At 53.4% G+C, this 19,971-nt stretch overlaps 9 protein-coding genes across 9 annotated transcripts; 2 read left to right on the top strand and 7 right to left on the bottom strand.

Annotated features, from left to right (window-relative positions):
- Positions 1-155: 155 nt before the first annotated feature.
- On the bottom strand, positions 156-2,711 carry A1O3_09814 (uncharacterized protein; the record flags this gene model as incomplete). Its single annotated transcript, XM_007739907.1, has 1 exon — positions 156-2,711. One exon carries the CDS (start codon positions 2,709-2,711, stop codon positions 156-158), a length of 2,556 nt encoding a protein of 851 aa, XP_007738097.1.
- An 876-nt stretch (positions 2,712-3,587) lies between these two features.
- Positions 3,588-4,178, bottom strand: A1O3_09813 (uncharacterized protein; the record flags this gene model as incomplete). Its single annotated transcript, XM_007739906.1, has 1 exon — positions 3,588-4,178. The coding sequence occupies one exon, from the start codon at positions 4,176-4,178 to the stop codon at positions 3,588-3,590; it is 591 nt and encodes a 196-aa protein (XP_007738096.1).
- Positions 4,179-4,628: 450 nt separating this feature from the next.
- On the bottom strand, positions 4,629-6,244 carry A1O3_09812 (uncharacterized protein; the record flags this gene model as incomplete). Its single annotated transcript, XM_007739905.1, has 3 exons — positions 4,629-4,746; positions 4,794-6,023; positions 6,081-6,244. The coding sequence occupies 3 exons, from the start codon at positions 6,242-6,244 to the stop codon at positions 4,629-4,631; spliced, it is 1,512 nt and encodes a 503-aa protein (XP_007738095.1).
- Positions 6,245-7,251: 1,007 nt separating this feature from the next.
- Positions 7,252-8,100, bottom strand: A1O3_09811 (uncharacterized protein; the record flags this gene model as incomplete). The annotated part of the gene is made up of 2 exons (XM_007739904.1): positions 7,252-7,772; positions 7,920-8,100. The coding sequence occupies 2 exons, from the start codon at positions 8,098-8,100 to the stop codon at positions 7,252-7,254; spliced, it is 702 nt and encodes a 233-aa protein (XP_007738094.1).
- A 1,188-nt stretch (positions 8,101-9,288) lies between these two features.
- On the top strand, positions 9,289-10,419 carry A1O3_09810 (uncharacterized protein; the record flags this gene model as incomplete). The annotated part of the gene is made up of 1 exon (XM_007739903.1): positions 9,289-10,419. The coding sequence occupies one exon, from the start codon at positions 9,289-9,291 to the stop codon at positions 10,417-10,419; it is 1,131 nt and encodes a 376-aa protein (XP_007738093.1).
- Positions 10,420-10,768: 349 nt separating this feature from the next.
- Positions 10,769-12,442, bottom strand: A1O3_09809 (uncharacterized protein; the record flags this gene model as incomplete). The annotated part of the gene is made up of 5 exons (XM_007739902.1): positions 10,769-10,840; positions 10,896-11,304; positions 11,357-11,484; positions 11,537-11,760; positions 11,827-12,442. The coding sequence occupies 5 exons, from the start codon at positions 12,440-12,442 to the stop codon at positions 10,769-10,771; spliced, it is 1,449 nt and encodes a 482-aa protein (XP_007738092.1).
- A 725-nt stretch (positions 12,443-13,167) lies between these two features.
- Positions 13,168-15,071, top strand: A1O3_09808 (uncharacterized protein; the record flags this gene model as incomplete). Its single annotated transcript, XM_007739901.1, has 4 exons — positions 13,168-13,533; positions 13,607-13,759; positions 13,807-14,582; positions 14,891-15,071. 4 exons carry the CDS (start codon positions 13,168-13,170, stop codon positions 15,069-15,071), a joined length of 1,476 nt encoding a protein of 491 aa, XP_007738091.1.
- A 1,061-nt stretch (positions 15,072-16,132) lies between these two features.
- Positions 16,133-17,095, bottom strand: A1O3_09807 (uncharacterized protein; the record flags this gene model as incomplete). The annotated part of the gene is made up of 1 exon (XM_007739900.1): positions 16,133-17,095. The coding sequence occupies one exon, from the start codon at positions 17,093-17,095 to the stop codon at positions 16,133-16,135; it is 963 nt and encodes a 320-aa protein (XP_007738090.1).
- A 744-nt stretch (positions 17,096-17,839) lies between these two features.
- A1O3_09806 (3-oxoacid CoA-transferase subunit A) lies at positions 17,840-19,774 on the bottom strand (the record flags this gene model as incomplete). Its single annotated transcript, XM_007739899.1, has 4 exons — positions 17,840-18,767; positions 18,821-19,025; positions 19,085-19,369; positions 19,441-19,774. 4 exons carry the CDS (start codon positions 19,772-19,774, stop codon positions 17,840-17,842), a joined length of 1,752 nt encoding a protein of 583 aa, XP_007738089.1.
- Positions 19,775-19,971: the final 197 nt, after the last annotated feature.

Below are 19,971 nucleotides of genomic sequence, written 5' to 3'. Positions count from 1 at the left end.
CAGCACTACATCTCACTATCATGTAGTCGATATTGCAATATTGCATTGTCGCAGTCGCATTCGCTGTCACATTCGCTGTCGCATTGTCGCTTTTCAAAGGAAAAGGGGGAAGAAAAAAAAATATAACACCCCCGTTTATTCGAGTTCGTCATGCCTCAAGATTGATCGGCCCTCCTCCCCTCCTGGATCAAATTGACCCTCTTGATGGGATGGAGAAGCATGCCGGGCAAGCACATTCTGCCTTCGCCTGCCACCTCGTCCTGCTCGCCGCCGTCATTGTTGAATTTCATGCCGAGCCAGCGGTGCCACAGGACCTCGGGGAAGCCGGCGTTGTAGTACCAGGTTGTGCCGCGGAAATTGTGCTCGCGATCTCCAAAGACGCTGGTGCGGGCGCCGCCCGTGGCGCCGTTGCGGCCGCCGTTGAACACGGCCTGGAGGTAGTTCGTGGGCCACTTGCGGTCAATGTACTCCGGGTGCGGGGCGTAGACGGCTTTCAGGCCATGGTGCAAGGCGCAGCTGGCCGGCCACATTTCGCTGAACATGGTGTGCTTCTTGAGCGCGGTTTCGCGGTGCATCGTTGTCAAAAGCCTGCGGCTGAGTCGGCTGGCCGTGATGATGGCCGTGCGTCGCGGAGGCCGCCCCCGCGTGATGTTGTACCCTGTGGTGTCGTCCTTCAGAAGCCACGTCGTGCCGTCCGGGTCGAAGAGCGGGTTGAACACGATCAGGTCTGCCTCTTCGCCCACCCCCCATGTATATTTGTCCTTGTCGAATGATGTGGGCGGCATAGGGTCGCCGTCAAACGCCACGTCGTCGTCCAAGGGACGTTCGGGGCCCCAGATCGGTGTATCGCCCTGCTGTCTCATTCCGCCCGCCACGGGGACGGAACCGCTCTGATCTTTGGCCCGATTCAGACTGCTCCATAGATTGCTGGCACTGTTGGTGCCTTGTTCCGTCTGGATGCGTACCATATGACTAAAGTCATCCCATGTCCCATGCTCCGAGGGAATGTAGAATCTGCTGTTGCGCTCCCACAGGAGCTTGCGGGGCTGAGCTTTGGCCCATTGGGACACGCGGTCGAAGAAATGATACCAGTGGTGCGTGCTGCGGATGTCCATCTCCCAGTTCCAGAAAAAGTCGTATTCGGGATGTTGGTAGGCAAAGTATTGCATGGGCATGAACGTGCTACGGTACACGCCGTGAACAGGCAGATCTCGCATCCAAGTTTCTTCCAGGCCGCCGTACATGAGCAGCATTTGGCGTTCCGACCAAAGTGTACCCATACCGCGGAACTCTTCAGGTAATGAATCTCGGAGAACTCGCTCGTAGGTTTCGTCGTCAGACCATACGGGGGCGTCGTCGCTCTTGACTTGGATGAGAAAGTGTACCACGTACTCTCCCCCACTCAACATGCTCAACTCCGAGATGAGAGATCGAAGGTACATCTTATCTTCGATGGTATATGGATAGTCCCACCAAGTCCGAATCACAACCGCTGTCCTAGGTAGCTTCTCTGAGCCGCCTTTTGGCTTTTCATCTTGTTTGACAGATGTGGCCTTGGAGTCAAGGGAGTTGTCTTTGTTTGAGATGGCTCCGACTTGCATTGCCCTGAACTTTTCCACTCGAGGTTCCGGCAGCTCTTTGAATCGATGTTGATTCGCGGCGACACATCTTTGTTGAGCGTCGGCCCATTGAACTTTCCGCCAGTCCACTTCCGGGCTGTCTTCCCAGACCAGGTCGGCCCCCTCTCTTTCGCCTTCTTGTTGCGCACCACTGCCGCCGCGGTTGATGCTGTATCCCAAACCATACGGTCCTAACCGACCGAACCGATCGTAGCAAATGTCGGTTCTCAGGCCTAGCTGTTCGGCAGACCCCATGACATTGTCGGGGAATCCTCTCGGAATGCCTTCGTAGACTCGAACGCTTGGAATAGACACCGTGTTTTTGGCGTCCAGATAGCAATCGACCTTCTCGCCGAATTTCGCAGTGTATTCTGTAGATGTGTAGTTTGGGTAGGGATCGAATCTGTTGCTGGCTTGAACAGACCGTTTACTCCGTTTGCTAGGTTTCTTCTCTTGCTCTTGCTCCTGCTCCTTTTGCCTCCTCTCTTCCTCCTGCTGTTGCTCCTTCTGCTTCTTTTCGTCCTCTTCTTTCTTAACCTCTTCATCTATGCTGAAGCTGTCAGTGGGCATTTCGTCGTCATTTCGAGGGTATTCAGGATCATTCGACTTGGCAGGAACCAAAGACCGAAGTCCACCGTAGTATCTCTGGAGGAAGGGAAAACTCTCCCACGGTGGAGGCTTGGGTGCCACTTTGGCTTGTTCGATGGCGACTTTCACCTCCTTGTCTGCGTTCCAACTTAATCGAACCAGTGAGAAGATGAATATGAGTAATGTGGCGGCAAGACCCAAACAGAGCCAGCGCATAATCGATCGCGGCATTCTTCCCAGATATGAAGGCGAGGATGACCTCTTTGAAGCATAGGCCGTGTGTATCGGCATCGGTTTGTAGGAAGAGGTGCGTCGTGAGGATGCGGCAGATTGTTGATCATCGTCATCGTCGTCGTCGTCAGAGATCGCATAGCTATTGTCGTCTTCGCTGCTTCGTGATCGGAAAAAGGCTTCCTTTTCGACATCGGACTCGCCTCGGCCCCGTACTCGTGCCGTGGAAGTACCAGTATGTAGGCCCGACGATGAGCTCCTTTGCCATGCCATTGTCACGAGGCAGGTGGCTGCAGCCCCGGCGCATCGTCTCGTATGTGTTTTTCCAGCGTTTGCAGACTAAGTCTCGTGCACCGAGGACACGAGCTAAGGAGGTTCGACAGGAGCAGTGAGGATGGCAAGCAGGTGGAACACCGGTCTTGTCGTGGCGTTAGGTTGTCTCGGCGGCGGGAGCGAAGATTAGGGTTGTACGGGACAAAGTCAAGTTTGTGCAAGGCGCACCAAGTAGATACAAGACTGCAAAGGACAATATGTACAAGAGATTGAAAGAGCTGGAGCTGCGCCTGCGCCTGCGCCTTGCAAGAGATCTGGCTGTTGGGTGCTGAAGCTGCGTTTTCTGATGCCTCGGGGAACTTTGAACTCACAGACCCCGGACCCTTATCGCCAAAAACTGGAAAAACAGGGATCCTTGTCCCTTGGCAAACAACAGACCAACTGTCAACTGTCAACAAGCTGAATGAAGGACAGCGACAGCCGCACCGGCCGCCGATTGCGGGTGCGACAGCATCCACCAAGCATGGGGCATGAAGCCACAGTGGATTCAGGGGCCGCGTACGATCTGCCCGGAGTGGTGCTGATGATGATGAATACTGTATGGATACTCTGGAGTCTGCACTGTCTGAATCTGCTTTGCCAGCTGTTGGTGTAACGTCTGATCATAAGATACCATAAGGTCTCTACAGAATATGCACAGTTGCACATTGTCTGTTTCGGCACCCATCCCCATCCCCCATCCACCGGTGAGCAAGACGCATTCCTTATGCTCATCGAGTCAGTTCCCATTCTTAGCTGCAGAGGGGGTGCCAGTGATGTTTATGACCACGAACACACCCCTGCCGGCGTGCCCTCGATATTTCTAAGACCTAATGCCTACAAGTCATTCCCACTTGGCGGCAGGCCTTGCACTCCCCTGCCCAGGTCCTCCTTCAGCACCGTGCCGGCGATCTCCAGCTTCTCGCAATCCTGAAGCACGAATATCATCCGAGCCCACTCCGTGTCGCTTGTATTCTTCCACGCGTGCATTGTGGCCCTTTGGACCGCCACATCTCCTCTTTGCATGAGCTTCGTCTCCCCACTGTCCAGCGACAATTCGATGGTCCCTTCCAGCACAATGCCGTAGTCGAGGCTCTGCGTCCGGTGCATAATGCATTGAAAGCCCGGGGCCATGTCGACCACTCGGCAGACGGTGCCATGCGGGTTCACCAGGCCCAAATTGCCGCTTGCTACCACTTGGTCGTGAAGCTTGAGGTCTCGATCATTGTTGAGGTTGGCGGGGAACTCGGAGGTCGAGTAGATGACGTTGAAGGCCATCAGATTGTCATCGTAGCTGCTCCAGTTTCCATCTCGGGACTCATGGACGATGGCCTTGCCTGTGGCGGGGTCGTGGCCAGTGATGTGAGTAGTTAAGCCGGGTAGGGAGGTGGCCAGTTGGTTGGCATTGGGAGGGTGAGAGGAAGACATGTTTGGCTTCTTGCTTGAGGCTCCTTGGTGAGGCTCTTTGGTGAGACTGTAGTGTCCGCGGTCAATAACTGGTCTGGCACTTGCAGGATGAGGAATAAAGGGAGGAAAGCGCGGTTGGATCTCTTCTTGAGTTCAGTTTCCTCAGAGAGCACCCGGTGACAAGTGAGACAAGATACAGGTCCAGCACATCCTGAACACAAGACTGATTCTGGTGTGACAAGGTGGGTGCTGCTTCATCTACTCTGTACCTGTGATACCCCGCGCAGTGCACCAATCGGCAATCCATGTTCATACGTATGTCTCTCCCAGGTTCAAGGCGCAGCTGAAGAGGATTCCCCTCTCGTTCTGACCGCCCATTGTACCATGGCCATTACTATAATCTGAGACCCAAGACTCCCTCGAGAGCACCCGTACCGAATCCACCGTACAGAAGCAAAATTCCTATCTCTCTCACAGCATCATCTTGAACTCAGGATCTCGATCGTCTCCGTATCCAATATACTTGTCGTATTTTCCGTTCGCTTTATCGCGATTAACCCTGGAGCAATAAAGAACATTGAGCAGGATCCTGGCACGGTCAAATCAGTGGGCGGACAGAAGGCATGCACAACTTACGCGAACCACGCATAAACCAACAGACCCAGGATGATGGTATGGGACCTGTGGTATTGAGGCGCTTCAGAAGATTGATAAATGAAGGCACTCACAAAGCCACCTGCGTTGGCGACCGAAAGCTGGAGGGCAGAAGTCGACGACCGTTTGTAATGTCCCGCCGAGTTATTGGAATTCCAGACAAGCACAGGAGGGACACTGGCGTAAAGGCCCGTTGCCATCAGAAAGGTCATGCCATACTTGGCGCTGTTGTCGTGTTCCTTCACGTTGGCGATGGCCGCATACCCGATGATGGCCAGAGGCAGGACGCAGAGCATAACCACTCCTCTGAGTTTCAGATAATCCGAAGCAAATGCCACGGCAACGGTGATGACTGCCGCCACGGCATATGGGATAACCGTCCACAGTTGAGCCTCATTTGCAGTATACCCCAGACCCTTGATGATGGTGGGCAGGAAAAGGCCAAAGGAGTACAAGCCCGACAAGATGGAAAAGTACGCAGTCGCCGTCAGCCATAATTGAATGTTGAGAGCTCCTCGGCCAACTTCTGACCAGCGAAACTTTTCCGTCCCTTCACTGTGATGGCCATCTGGTAGGTGTGCTAAGGTGTCAATATGAAGCCGTTTTGCCGCCAGTTCTCGTTCCTCGGGATCTAGGAACCATGCAGTTGCCACATTGTTGGGGAGCAAGAAGTATGCCACAACACCGGCAACAAACGTCAGTAACCCCTCAATCACCATGATCCAACGCCAGCCAGCGTCCAGACCACCGCGGGGTCCGATGGCCGAAAGACCACGGGCCAGAAGGCCGCCGAATGCACCCGCCAGAGACGCCGAGGTGTAGAAGAGACCGATTCTTAGAGCCAGTTCACCTCGAGTGTATATCCCTGACAGATAGAGAACCATGCCAGGGAGTAAGCCGCCTTCTGCAAGACCCAGGAATGCTCTGACGGCGAGGAATCCTCCATAATTCTTGACGAAACCGAGACACATTCCGATGATACCCCAGACGGCAGTCAAAAATGCCAGCCAGATCCTCGGACTCGCCTTCTTAAGCACCAAATTGCTGGGCAATTCTGCGGCAATGTAGAAGGCAAAGAAGATGGCCAACCCGTTGGCGTAGTGACTGTCGCTGAGACCAACATCCTTTTGCAGGCCCAGGATTTTGGCATTCCCGACGTTGGTCCGGTCTAGAAATGAGCAGAGAAAGAGGAGAGCAAGGACAGGGAGGATTCTAATTGGGTGAGGCCCATTCAATTAGATAGGTCGTCTCCAACAGTCAAGTGCTTACCTGCTATCGAGCTTAAAGAGTAGCTTCCGGGTCAAAGCCTTGGTGTGAGCGTCATCACTCGAAGACGGAGTCGATACAGCCTTGTCGATGGGAATGACTTGGCTGCCGGTCTCAAATTCGTTTTGTACATCCTCTGGCTTCTCAACGGATGACTTTACATCCATTGCAACGCCGGTACACAGGATGTGTCAGCGTGGGCGTCGGAGACTCGGCGGTGAGATGAATCGCCACTGGGTTCAATTCAAGGCAAGGAAGTTGGAGGGAGGTTGTGACTTGTATACTCACCCCAACGATCTAAGAAAAGTAGAAATGTCAAGGCGGTGGGAGTCCGGGGTCAAGATAAAGGGCTTAGGAAGCTCTGATCCCGCATTCTGACCCCGTGGGTAACAGTATGTATGTGGATTCTTTGACCATCCCACCTTGCAGATGACCCGATCAACATATGAGTTGTTCCTAGCTGCAGTGTCACGTCACGGCCAGGACAACCAATGGTGGTGGACTGCGTCATGGTATCAGGTTGAGTGCGGATGTCTATTTGGCTGGGGTTGCACGGGACAGGGGTTTCGTCGGAGACAGATGGGATCAGCGACAATCCAAGAGGCAGAAGGAGAGGAGGCGAGGCGGCTGTTGTCTGGACGGAGGTAGAAGAATGTCCGAAAGCACTGGCACGAGTGGCCTAATATCGTAAGCTGATGGAGATGGTAGAGTGAGTGGTAGAGAGGCGTAAGCACATGGGCAATTTAGTCTTAAGCCTAGCGAGGCACCAAAGTCAGTATGGTCTACGGAGTACATAAGGGCTAAGAGGCTTAGGGGGCTGACTTATCCATTAGGCGTCCCCTAGAGCAATTGACATGCCTTAGGCCCTAAGCCCCTAAGCCTAAGGAGCCCTGAGCTAACTGTGCCCATGACGGTACTGTAGATCTACCTATAGGTAGTCACACTGGTGCTTGGCCCTTGAACCCTACCTAGGTAAGGTAGGTAGAGAACAAGCCTCACCAACCAATCCTCCATCCGTCACTAATAACTATCCACAACATCTTTCTACTTCCAACCCTCGTGACATTTAACGATCCATCAACAAAGCAGTAACTCTACAGTTTCACTAGAAGGGACCAAACGGATGAGAATTTGAGATCTATGAACGCGGCATCCCTTTCCTTGCAGCATCAACTCATCTCTCAATCGCGCAGACGATATATTTTTCTCCAAATACCTCTACCACATCTCCTTCTTTGCTGGTCTTTTCCCAGTCCTGTTCCTTGGGTTGGCCATTTTCGACATAAGTGTTGATGCTAGGAAGAGTAGACAAGTTTTCTTTGTCGCCTGCCGCATACTTGACCGTCCACGAACCCCGTTCAGCCTCCCAAGTTTCTCGTCTGGCACAGAAACCCTTCATGCCTACTGGCCCCTCGCTTCCCCCTTTCAAAGCCAAGTAATCCCCTCCCACCCGGCCGATGAAAGTCCTTTTATCAATGCTGCGGATGATCCAGGATGATGTGAAGAGCTCCCCAAAGCTTGCTGGTAGTGACCGCCAGACTTCCTCATAAGGTGTCACAATGTTGGTTTCCGGGTTAAGCATGCTGCCTGTCTCGATGGAGTCGGTAGAGCCAGGTGACTCGACAGGCTCAAAGCTGCCGATATCAGGCTCCGTGTACCCATTGGAATCGATCCAGTGCGTCCACTTGCAGGTGACTATTCAGAGAATGTTAGTCCACATTGACGATTTGGGAGAGGGGCCATCGACAGCAGATGAGGTCTGCGGCGCGAAACCAGATGCAATCTTGTCTTTCATTTTCTTTCGCCACATCGATTGGACTGGAAATGACTATCAACACATACAGGGCTTTTCAGACAGGATAAATCTTTCGCCAGCCATGCCCCAGTCAATAGACCCGTCCTGCTTGGTGATGCGAAGGTCTACAAACCAGCCTCCTACACTCATAACAAGTGTGTCAGTTGGTTCAGAAGGCTCTCCCGGCACCCAGCGGATGCTGAGTCGTGTAGAAAGCCGAGCAGCCATTGTCTTCTCACGGGTGTAACGCGCAAAAGTTCAAAGATCAAATGTTAGGTAGGCCAATGATATGAGTAAAGCTGAGGTTGTCGGGGTATCTAGTTATATAGGAAGAACGCACCAGACATTTCACCTGATTGAACGAACTCGCAATCCCACGGCCCAAATATATGCTGGTTGGAACATCCCCATGAGGATAATAGAAGCAACGGGGAGCGTGGAATCTGATGGCGTGTGGATTGCTCGCATTCATATGATTCGCGGGTCTTCCGTCGTCGGTTCATCATTCCCCTTTCGACCTAGTCTGATTACTCTGACAAAACGCCCCCTCAGGCGCCACAGACTTTCAATCCACCGTCATCATCTCTTCTAGACTCCCTCGATCTCAATAGTAGATGCTGGGCTACTTACTTGGTCGATGCCCATTGAACGTCTCTTTACACCGGTCAGCAATACACCCAATCCCTTCTCAGCAGTGGCTGGGTGGAAAAATAGTACTCAACGCAATGCCACGCATGCGACAGCTTTGCCGTGAGACCTATCGCCTACGGACGACATGAATCCTCCCCCTCGGTCCTTCAATGGCTGTGCCCGCTGCAAGAAACGAAGGCAAAAGTGCGGAGAGCAGAAACCGCAGTGCGCTCGATGCCTGAAAGACGGGGCGACCTGTACGTACCAGAGGACATTAAGATTTGGGGGACGTCCCTTTGGACAGTCACGTTTTGGGACGTATCTTTCTAATGGAGGCACTGGTGCTCAGAGGATTGGTATACTCCACCAGGGTATTAAGTTTTCCAGTGGGTGAATTGCTGACCAAGAGCAACAGCTACTTCCGATGGAGGGTTCGTGTACGCCTCAATACCATCTCCGGAATGTGCTCAGACAACACCCGTGTCTCAGGCGTCGGAGGTATCAGACACAAATTCAACTGACCAAGGGGAGAGAATAATCACGCAGCAGGGCATCTCTGAGCCCAGTGACTCATTGGATCTGGTTCAAGGCACCAGCTGGGGCAATGGTGCCATTCCTCCGCAGATCGATGTTTTATCCTACCTTCATGTCAACAACAGAGCCCTTCTAGAATACTTCACTTGCAACGCATCTATGGCGTTAGCTTCGCATTCTTTCGTCCATAAGGAAGTTTGCAATTTGATACTGCCCATGGCCTTGGAGACACCCGCGCTCCTCTACGCAACCATGGCGTTGGCCGCAATTCATCGAACATCATTGATGTCTCCAGCCGATTGCCAGTTCAATGATGACGCTAGACGCCTGATAACCAACTTGACCGCCGCATGTATTCAACATCTACGCAAAGAGCTGCAGGACCCAGATGACGCTCAGCTGGGCGCCCAACTAGCCACCACCCGAACACTCTTTCTGTGCGAGGCAATCTCTGGGTCTCCTACCCCTCGGGCATGGCGAACGCATTTCATGGGAGCGCGAGCCCTGTTGACGTCATCTGAAAGATCTGGTGGCAAGGCATTAAGCTCTCAGCGACGGGATACGTCAATCTCTTTCTTGAAACGATGGTTCAACATTACCGAAGGGCTGGTCGCTTTGACGACTGAAGGATTGTCGGGGGGCCAAGCTACGGGCTTTGGACCCCGAGGGGTTGTTTCCATGAAAGAAGGGAATCAGGTCTGCCTCGATGTTTACACTGGCTGTACAGAAGATCTCTGTGTCGCTTTCCGAGAGATCGGAGCCGTCGCATGGGAGAAGCGACGAGCCATCGACCATCCCGAGCGCTATCCGAGACTTTCCGAAGACGACTTCCTGCGCGAGGCTGATATGCTCGAATTATCCGTCCGGAGAATGATAGAACGCGACAGATCACGGTCCACCGTCTTGAATGTTACCGGAGCCCATGATATTTCCCCCGAACAGGCCGAAGAATTCTTCCTGTGTAACGAAGCGTATCAACACACGGCGCTCATTCATGTCCACCGCCGAATCCGAGGACTACCAGTACATGACCCCCTTGTTCAGGAGTCTGTCAGGAGAATTATCGAATGCGTTAGCAGCATCAGGCCTGCGGCGACCCTGTCACCTCTGACTCTGTTGACTACCCCATTATTCGCCGCAGGTTGCGCAGCCCTGGGGACTGAACGCATCAAGATTGCACAAATACTGACCAACATGTTTGCCCTTCTTCGGCTGCCGAATATGAAGCGCGCATTGGAAGTTCTCGAAGCCTTCTGGAACGACTCGGAGGCCCGAGAGATTGACTGGGATGAATTTTCGCGTACGTGTACATCTGATTATGCAGTATGGAATCAAGTTGACGATAATATAGGTCAACGTGACTGGGATTTCTTGCCTTACTAAACTTGTCGCTCTCGAAGAGTCTATCTGAGCCTGTACCTGTCACCAGGTACATTCGAGCTAGTGATTGCAGACCAATGTTGTCATCGACGTTCCGTTCCTTGGGCGACTGACCCAACTAGAATTGGCATATACGCCGGATCCATCCGTTATGGAACATGTCTTCCACTATCTGGCAGAGTGGTTGGTTTATTTTTCAGTAGCCAACACCATTGGTTTCGCCCACTTCGGGCCCCATCGATGGAGGATGAAGTATGTTGGTATCAGACAACAGGTACAAATTATTGCCTGGGTTCCGAAGCACCAACCATACCCTGAGGCAAGAGTCAGCATATATGATTCTCGGCAATCTTCAGCTGGAGAACTTCTTACCAACTGCGTCGGCCCAGTCGTAAATGTACCAAGGCGCAATAAATGCGGACATCTATCATGGGTCAGTTTCCCACGTCTTTTGAATGTCCTGGTGGATGTGCACTCACATTGATGATGACGGAATAGAATGTTATCACTTCGATTGCGTGTTCCGGATAAGAGTCGACGATGTACGTTGACAAGGTTGTATTACCCGCCTGGAGACCGATGGCAAAAATGCAAAGGGCGACTTGACCGACAATCCAGTGCCAGCTCAATTGTACTGAGGCGCCCCAGACGGCCAGACCGATGGAGGAGAGAATTGCTGCAGGGTAACCCAGCCAGAGTCTCATTTCCGGTACTCTTCGGCCGCCATTCCTTTTGGCAAGACGAGCCACGATTCGGTCACTCACATGCCCGGAGCAGAAAATCTCGGCTAGGATGACTCCGATCAAGGCTCCTGTGAAAAACAAGCCCTGGATCTGAATCTTGTACTCGAAGTATGCCGCCGGGATCATGGACAGCAGGGTTACGATCCTGTCTCATGTCAGTGGTCAATCAAGATGGACGAGGGTGTTATGTCACATACCACCAATAATGGAAGAATATGTATCCACAGACACTTGCAACCAGGTTGGGATACGTCCAAAGTTTACAGAAGGTGATCAGCGATTCCCACGGTTTCGGGTGGACCACACCTGGGATCTTTCGAACGTTCTGCGGAGCCTGTCAGCAACATTCTCGTCCAACATCTCTTGGACATGCTGACCATCCATGGGAGCTGCCGTGTTCTCTTGATGTCTAATGTCATGTTTTCCGCGTTCTCACCACGAGCAACGGCCTGATCCTGTACTTGCTCAAAAGCGACCACCTTGGCGCGAGGGTATTGTGTCTCTGGCAGGAAGAATAGCTCCAAGAGAAAAAGGAGTGCGAAGGCCATTGTGACATGATAGGCCACCCAGTATTGGTTCACGGAGGCCAGAAATCCGCCAACTGTGATGATGGGGATATTGAGTCAGCCAAACAGTGTCATGAACAGCGAGACAGCAGCCAGCTTACAGAATCCCCCCAAGACACTGCCCAGATTTGCAGACATGGCCCACAGACCAATCCGGAGGCCGCGTTCATGCTCCCAGGAAATGTCATTGATGATGACAAGGCCCACATTGGCGGCCGGGCCAGCTGCGAACCCTTGGAAGAACCTTGCCGCCATATATTGACCGATTGACTGTCCTCGGATGGAAGCACATCCGCTGGCGAGCACGGCTGCGGCTGTGAAAACGATGGTGACAACTCGGCGTCCATATGTTTCTGCGACCGATGCTGTGAGGAGAGGGCCAAAGGCAAGGCCGAAGGCCGAAATGCCGAATGACCAATTGACCTGATTGTACGAAGCATCAAATTGTTCCTCGAGCAGGGAGAAGGAGGGCACCGGAGCGGTGGTGAGGTAGGTAAGGAGGAAGTAAAAGTAGCACACAATTGCGATGATGATGGACTTTTGCCACTTGGACCAATTCAAGGGGTCAAGAGGGTCTCTGGTCGGCGTCGGCACCAGTGGCCTATCCCCTCCATGTTCGGCGACATGGTAAACGTCGGCAGCCTCAAGTGAGACCCGTCGGTTCTGCAGGTCAACGGGGATGGCTTTCTTCTCGTCGCTACCCGTCTCGGAAGCCATTTTGGGCAGTAGCAATGGCCGGGTGGAAAATATTGGGTAACGGCAAACTGTCTAACTAATGGTGCGATGGGTCATGTTCCATGCAGGGCGGCCAGTGTTTATATATATGTCATATCAACTCAGCCATGACCCCAGACCACCGGGGGGAACGAGAGCATCAAGATAAGGACAGCCCTCTCTTGCTACACGAAAACAATTGTCGAAAGGCCAGACCCGTAGATAGGGTTCGTCAGCCTCAACCCCCGACGGCGCCAGACCCGACAGGGAAAGTCGGGGAGAGAAGCAGACCCAGCGATTCTGATGGTTAGGACCCATCGTCAGCCTTATCAGATGCCTGGGCCATCTATCGCGATGGAGCCATACCGGAGAGGGAAGGTTGGGGAGACGGGCCCCACGAAAGATTAGGCCCTAGCCCCCGATATGTCATCGACGAGACTGATAAGAACGGGGCCTTAGGCCTCAGGGATGTTTCCAGTTGCCCTCGTCGTCGCCAGCTCATTGTTCTCAATCCGACCGTGCCGCCCTTCGAGAGGCTTGCGGTTATTTCTCGTCGCCTCAACTTTCCTCTTCGACCAACGCGCAGAAATTGATTGGTATCCATCAATTCCTCCTCGTGGTATTATATATCTCAAGAATATCGGGCAGGATCTCGGGATAAGAGCATCAATCCCTTAGGATCGGCGAATCTCTTCCTCTGACCGTCCATTTGCTGTTTGCCATTTACCATGATTACACCATACACACTGCGGCTGTTGGCCTACGCCGTGGTCATCGTCGGCCTCATCAAGATCATCATTGCAAGGCTACAGTCGCCTCTGGCCAAACTACCGGGGCCCAAATATACCTCTTTCACGTCCCTGGTGCTCAAATACAAAGAGCTTACGCACGGTCGACGGGTGTACGTGCATGACTTGCATCAGAAGTACGGGCCAGTCGTCCGGCTGAGCCCCAATGAGGTTTCATATGCCACCGTCGATGCCGCCAAGGAGATATACCTGTCCGGAGGAAGTGGCTATGATAAGACGCCCTTCTATACGCTGTTCACCCAGTTCGGCACCCGGACTCTGTTTTCCACCCTTCCAAGAGCAGATGTAGGCCACACCCACACCTATGAACTATCCTATCTGGTTGCTATTGGTGATGCAACACTGACTCTGTCAATAGCACAGCTACATGAAGCGGTATTTGGCAGATCGGTACGCCAACACAAATATCATGAAGCCCGAGGTGCTAAATGGCATCTCCAACCATGCAAAGGATTTTTTGAACAAGTGCATGGAAAAATGTTCGTCTCCGGACGGATTTGCCGATGTCTACGTGAGTTCCGTTCTCTCGTTCAGTCGCTCTGACGCTGACGAGTTCAGGTCCATCTTCACTGTTTCGCCCTGGACGGCGTCACTCACCACCTCTTCCATCCTTACGGCACGCATGCCAACGTCAACGACAAAGACCTTCGTCTCATGCAAGAACTGTCGTATCATGACAGTCTGGCCAGCAACTACATCATCTACTATGTGCCCGCGCTAACCAAGCTGGTGGCCTACCTCAGCCCTCCGAAGCTGAGTCCACTATCGAATGAGTACGTGCTCAAGACCAGCGCGGCTAAGGACCCGTCTGCCCACAGCCTCCTGTCCAAACTGCAATCGCACGCCAAAGCCACGCCCAGCATGCCTCCCTACGGTGTCCCTGCCGAATGCAAAGACCACTTGGCCGCCGGCGTCGACACCACCGGCGACACGCTATGCTTCCTCATGTACCAACTTTCCTTGCCCACCCCAGCTTCGACACGGGTCCAGTCCCTTCTACACCAGGAACTGGTCCAAAACCCAACCGTTCCTTTCGACCAACTGCCTTACCTGGACGCGGTGGTCAAAGAAGGTCTTCGCTGTTTCCCGCCCATTCCCATGTCACTGCCCCGTTTCGTGCCAGACGGAGGAAGTACGATTGAAGGATACTGGGTTCCTGGAGGTACCATTGTCAGTTGTCAAGCCTGGACCCTCCACAAGGACCCAAATGTATTTCCTCAGCCACTTGAATTCATCCCGGAGCGATGGTTGGACGAGGACAAGGAAGCCGTGACGGAAAGGAATAGATGGTCATTTGCTTTTTCTGTGGGTGGAAGGGGATGTTTAGGAAGACAGTGAGTGTTTGGCTTTTCATAGTCCCTCTCCGTCCTAGATGCCTCTCTTTGCGTGTGTTTCTCTCCCTCTCCCTCTCTCCCTCTCCCTACTCCCTCTACCTACTCCCTCTCCCTCTCCTCCTCCATCTCTCATGTGCCTCTCTTTACCTGTGTTCCTGTCTCCCTCTCTCCCTCTCTCCCTCTCTTTACCTGTGTTCATGTCTCCCTTCTCTCCCCCTATCATGTACCTCTCCCTTCTCAAAGTCAGTCATGTACCATCCCACCCCACTCTACTCATGAATACGATACTAATCTTCGCGTCATCTCAGTCTGGCCATCGCAGAGATGAAGACCCTCCTACGCGAGGTTTACTCCCAGTGCCGGACCACCTTGTCTCCGCACATGACGGGCGACATGCAGATGGAGGATCAGATCATTGCGACACGGCCCAAAGATCAGACTTGCAAGCTTGTGTTTGAGAAGATCGGTCAAACTTGGGCACTACAGTAAATTAGGCATTAACTTACTGTAGGCATTCCCAGCCTTGTTCTTTAACCAGAAGGCTGAGGCTGGTATAGGTATAGGTATAGTATATATATAGTCTGGGCTCCCCCCATACCCATACCCATACCCATACCCCTTTGATAGCGAACATGGGACACTTGAACTCTTGACAGCGAACATTGAACACCTGAACCTATGATAGCGAACATGGAATATTTCAACCTTTGACAGGATTGAGTTATGACTAGACTAGATGTGATATGGGTATGGGTATGGGTATGGATATGGATATAGATTTAAGGATTCCCATCCCTAGATCCTCTCGATCGAGTATTCGTATATGTACCTTATGTGGCATGAATCGTTCTCTCCTATCTTGTCTTGTTTTGTCTTATCCTGTCTTGTCCTACCTTGTCTTGTCTTGTCTTGTCTTGCCCGCCCTACTATCTACCTACCTACCTACCTACCTACCTATAGTACCTACAGCACTTATAGTACTTATAGAACCTTTATATATTCGGCCGTAGATCACTGTACTGTATTGTACGCTAATCTATTCTGTTCCTTATACTTGTTAGACCGCCTGTATACACACACACACACTCACTCTCTCTCTTCTCCTTTCTCACACACCCTTATTTATTCACTTACTCACTTACTCACTCACTTACTCACTCACTTACTCACTCACTTACTCACTCACCTACTTACTCACTTACTTACTCACTCACTTACTTACTCACTTACTTACTCACTCACTCACTTACGCTCACACTCTCCCTCTGTAACGGTTATATACACCAAGTGGCTAATTCACGAGTGAATTAGTACTTCGTCCTTTTTGGCGACTGTCGTGGTGTGACAGTTTAGGTTCACTCACACACACACACACTCACTCACTCACACACTCAATGCCATGTATGCTATACCCCTGCCCAGCTGTGCACACATATCAATCCCCCAATCTAAATCCAATCTCATGTCACAGACTAGATCATCCATTCCCCATCTAAATCTAATCTCTTGCCATAGACTAGATCATCAATTCCCTATCTTCTAATCTCATATTACAGTTTCGGCTTGACACCTCCCACTCCCCCGTTTGAACCTGACCCCGAACCAGGGGCAAAAGTCGTGCCTCTCCCCCCCGTCAGCGCATAGACAATCTCATCCACGACCTGCAGGATCCATTGGTTCCCCTCATCAGTGGCCAACCACTCGCCACCTTCGACCGCTTTCTCAGCCGTGCCGTCCTCATACGCCTTCCTCAGCCCAAACACATGGCTGATCAGCTGCGGAGCCACACCCGTCTGGGCCCGCAGACACGCAATGCCCACGATCGAAGTCAAGACCCGACCGACCTGCACGGCGGGCGGGGGCGTCGAGTCCGGGTCTGATAGCAGCGTGCCGTAGTGCGCCGCGAGGATGTGTACCGGCAGGTTGGGGTGGCTCTGGCCGAGCTTGTCGTACAGCTTGGTCTCGAATGGGCGGTAGATGGAGTTCCATAGTGCTCTGCCCCGGGATACGACTTGGTCGGCGTTGTGGGAGTCGATCTTGCGTGAGGGCGGGGTGGGGATTGCGTCGAATATTTCGCGCGGTAGGCCCTCGCGGAACCCGGCTAGGCAGTTGATGGTGCGTGGGATTCCGTTGAATGAAATACATTTGAGGCCGACTTCGCGTATGAGCCCGGCGATTTCTGGTGGTGGTGGTGGTGATGCTGTTGATACTGGTGATGATGACGACGACGACGACGATGGTGGTGATGATAACGATGACGGTGACGACGATGGCGATGATGACGACAGCGTCTGTGTCAGGTTGAATAGTTCAACCAGCGACCCGGGCGAGTTGACTGTGATGGTGGCCGCGGTAGAGATGGTCACCCACGCGGGAAGCCCGACGCCTTGCTCTTGCGCGCTCGCAGCGATGCGGGAATATGTCGAGCGGATATTGGCCGGGGGGCTCAGAGGGCCCGGTCTGGCGTGGGCAGCGTTGATAAGCTGTTTCAGCGGCTCGGAGAGTTTCGACATGGTGGTGGTGGTAGTGGTGACGACGGCAGTGGTGGTGGTAGTGGTTACCAAGTAATGGCGGCGGCGGCGGCGGCGGTAGTGGCGGTGGTGGTGGTGGTGACGGCTGCAACGGCGGTAACGGTAGTGCTAGTAGTAGTGATATTGGTGGTGATGGTGGTGGTCGTAATAGTTACCAAGTATGCGTAGTCGTGGTAGAATAGAGGTACATCTAGTACTTAAGTGATGGAAGCTGGAAGCTTGAAGTGAAGCGTACGGTGGTGCAATTGTATTTCAATACGGCCGGAGCAAAAAGAACTGCCGACCGAGGTCCAAGTACGGCGACCCAAGTACTGCGTAATTACTTAACCCTAGCCCTAACCCTAACCCTAAATAAGGACAGTACGGTACAGCGCAGCGCAGCACTCCGCACGCGTATACCACCCCGTATACGAAGTACATGATAAATTACTGCGGTGTCAGGATCAGGGCTGAAGTATCCGTACCCTGTACTCCGTACTCTGTACGTCTGGGATAGCTACTTGTTAGTACCCCGTACCTAATACCTATGTTGACATGTATATATATACACGACATCTATAGTACCCTACCATCTAGATCTATGTATCTAATATCTAATATCCAATATACATATCCCCCCCTCTATCACGTCTACTCGTACACGTAACACGCCCTGTCGTGCAGTCAGTCCGACCATCGACAGACATCGAGCCCACATGGTTCTGGATTCCATCAAAGCACTTTCCATCACTCCATCTGCACAATATCCTCCGCAACGGCAAAACTGGCGTCCGTCTTGGCCCGAACCTCGTCGACCGTCACGCCCGGCGCGAGCTCCGTCAAGGTGAGTGATCCCTTGACCCGGTCGACCTGGAACACGGCGAGGTCGGTGATGATGGTGCTGACCACCCGCGCGCCGGTGAGCGGGAGGGCACACTTCTCCACCACCTTGGGTTGGCCATACTTGTCGACGTGGTCAGTTGTCACCACGATCTTGGTGTGGTCCGGGTTGCTGACCAGGTCCATGGCGCCGCCCATGCCCTTGAACACCTTGCCCGGGATCATGTAGTTGGCCAGATCGCCGGCCGCGCTGACCTGCAGAGCCCCCAGGATGGACACGTCGACGTGCCCGCCGCGGATCATGCCGAATGACTCGGCCGAGTCGAACGTCGACGCCCCCGCCACCAGCGTCACCGTCTCCTTGCCCGCATTCACAATGTCCGGGTCCACCTCGTCTTCCGTCGGGTACGGGCCCATGCCCAGGATGCCGTTCTCTGACTGGATCCACACCTTGACCGACGGAGGGAGGAAAGATGGTGCCAGTGTCGGCATCCCCACCCCCAGGTTGACGTACATGCCGTGCTTGAGTTCTTTGGCAGCGCGGCGTGCGATTCGGTTCCGTCGGCCTTGTGCAGCAGACTGGCCCGACGAAGCAGAGCCTGAACTGGATATTGACCCGTCCGACTCACGTCCGCTGCTGCTGTTGTCGGCCGCCCGAGTCTTCTTCAGCTCGAGCTTCTTGGCCACGGTGGCGGGTACGATGCGGTCGACGTAGATGCCGGGCAAGTGGACGTCGTTGGGGTCGATGGATCCCACCGGCACAATGTTTTCTGCTTCGACGATGGTGAGTCGTGCTGCTTTGGCCATGATCATGCCGAAAGCCTTGGTGGTATATCTGATAGAGATTAGAGTCAGGAATCCAATCCGGTGCGTGGTCCCAATCCGTACCTGAACACACAATTTCCAGCTTCGTCAACCTTCCATGCTCGCAGAATGGCCACATCGCCCGTCAAGGCGGTTTCCATGACATACGTCCGCCCATCGAAGACTCGCGTCTCGCGCGCGTGTCCAGACTCGAGCACGGTGGCCTTTTGCGTGTCGGGGTCTACCGGGCCTAGTCGGGTGGGGATCTCGCCAGTTTGAATGAAGGTGCCTGTGATCAGAAGTCAACCTCAACCTCAAGCAGGTCATTCGGCCAGTCGCACGACTTACGAACACCGGTCGGGGTGTAGAAGGCAGGAATCCCAGCCCCTCCAGCCCGAATCCGCTCAGCCAACGTTCCCTGCGGACACAACTCGATGGCGATGTTGCCGGTGAGGTACTTGTGCTCCAGAGCTTTGTTGTTGCCCAGATACGAGAGGATGCAGCGGGTGAGCTGGCCGGAGTGAGTCAATGGAGCGAGTCCACCGTCGTTACCAGCTCCGGCGTTGTTGGACACGGCGGTCAGGTTGTTCAGCGACTCGATTCCGCGCTTGTGGATGGCGGTGATGATTGTTTCTTGCAGCATCCCGTCAGTCTCGCGTCCGCAAAACCCAAGAGGTCTGGCGGGAAGATGTGAAGACACTTACCAGCAGTCCCGCACAGCCCAAAACCCGCACTGAAAATGGTGGAACCAGACTTCAGATCGGCCACAGCTTCATCGGCGTCCTTGAAGAGCTTCGACCGTGTTCGGTCGATGACGGGCTGCGCGTCGCTTCCCTGGTGCGACAACGCTTCTCGCCATTTGCATCGCGAAGAGGCGAAAAACCGACCATCTTGCGGCCTCACAATCCGGTCAATTCGGTGTCCAGCTCGGGACTGCCAGACAGGGACCGTGTGGGAGAGAAACGGGCGGGAATTAGAGCCCGCGCTGGCTCCGATGTCGTTGACACACAAAAGCAGTGTCCGCCGTGCTGCTGCCATGATTGATGGCCTCGTCTTTCACGGCCTGGCACAGTTGGGGAAGATTATTCTGGGGGTATGAATCTTGTCGATTTCAGATGCAAAAAGTATTTCCATCGATCGGCCAGGGATCCTGACGCGAGATCGAAGGAGGGGCCCAGGCCCGATATCGCCAATCAGAAGCCGTGCGTTTCTTACTCCCACTTCCGCTCGGCTTC

This window comes from Capronia epimyces (assembly GCF_000585565.1).
Source record: "Capronia epimyces CBS 606.96 chromosome Unknown aczIQ-supercont1.10, whole genome shotgun sequence".
Taxonomy (NCBI): Eukaryota; Fungi; Ascomycota; class Eurotiomycetes; order Chaetothyriales; family Herpotrichiellaceae; genus Capronia; species Capronia epimyces.
Note: the sequence above shows the minus strand (reverse complement) of the source record. Positions and strands in the feature narration are given on the sequence as shown.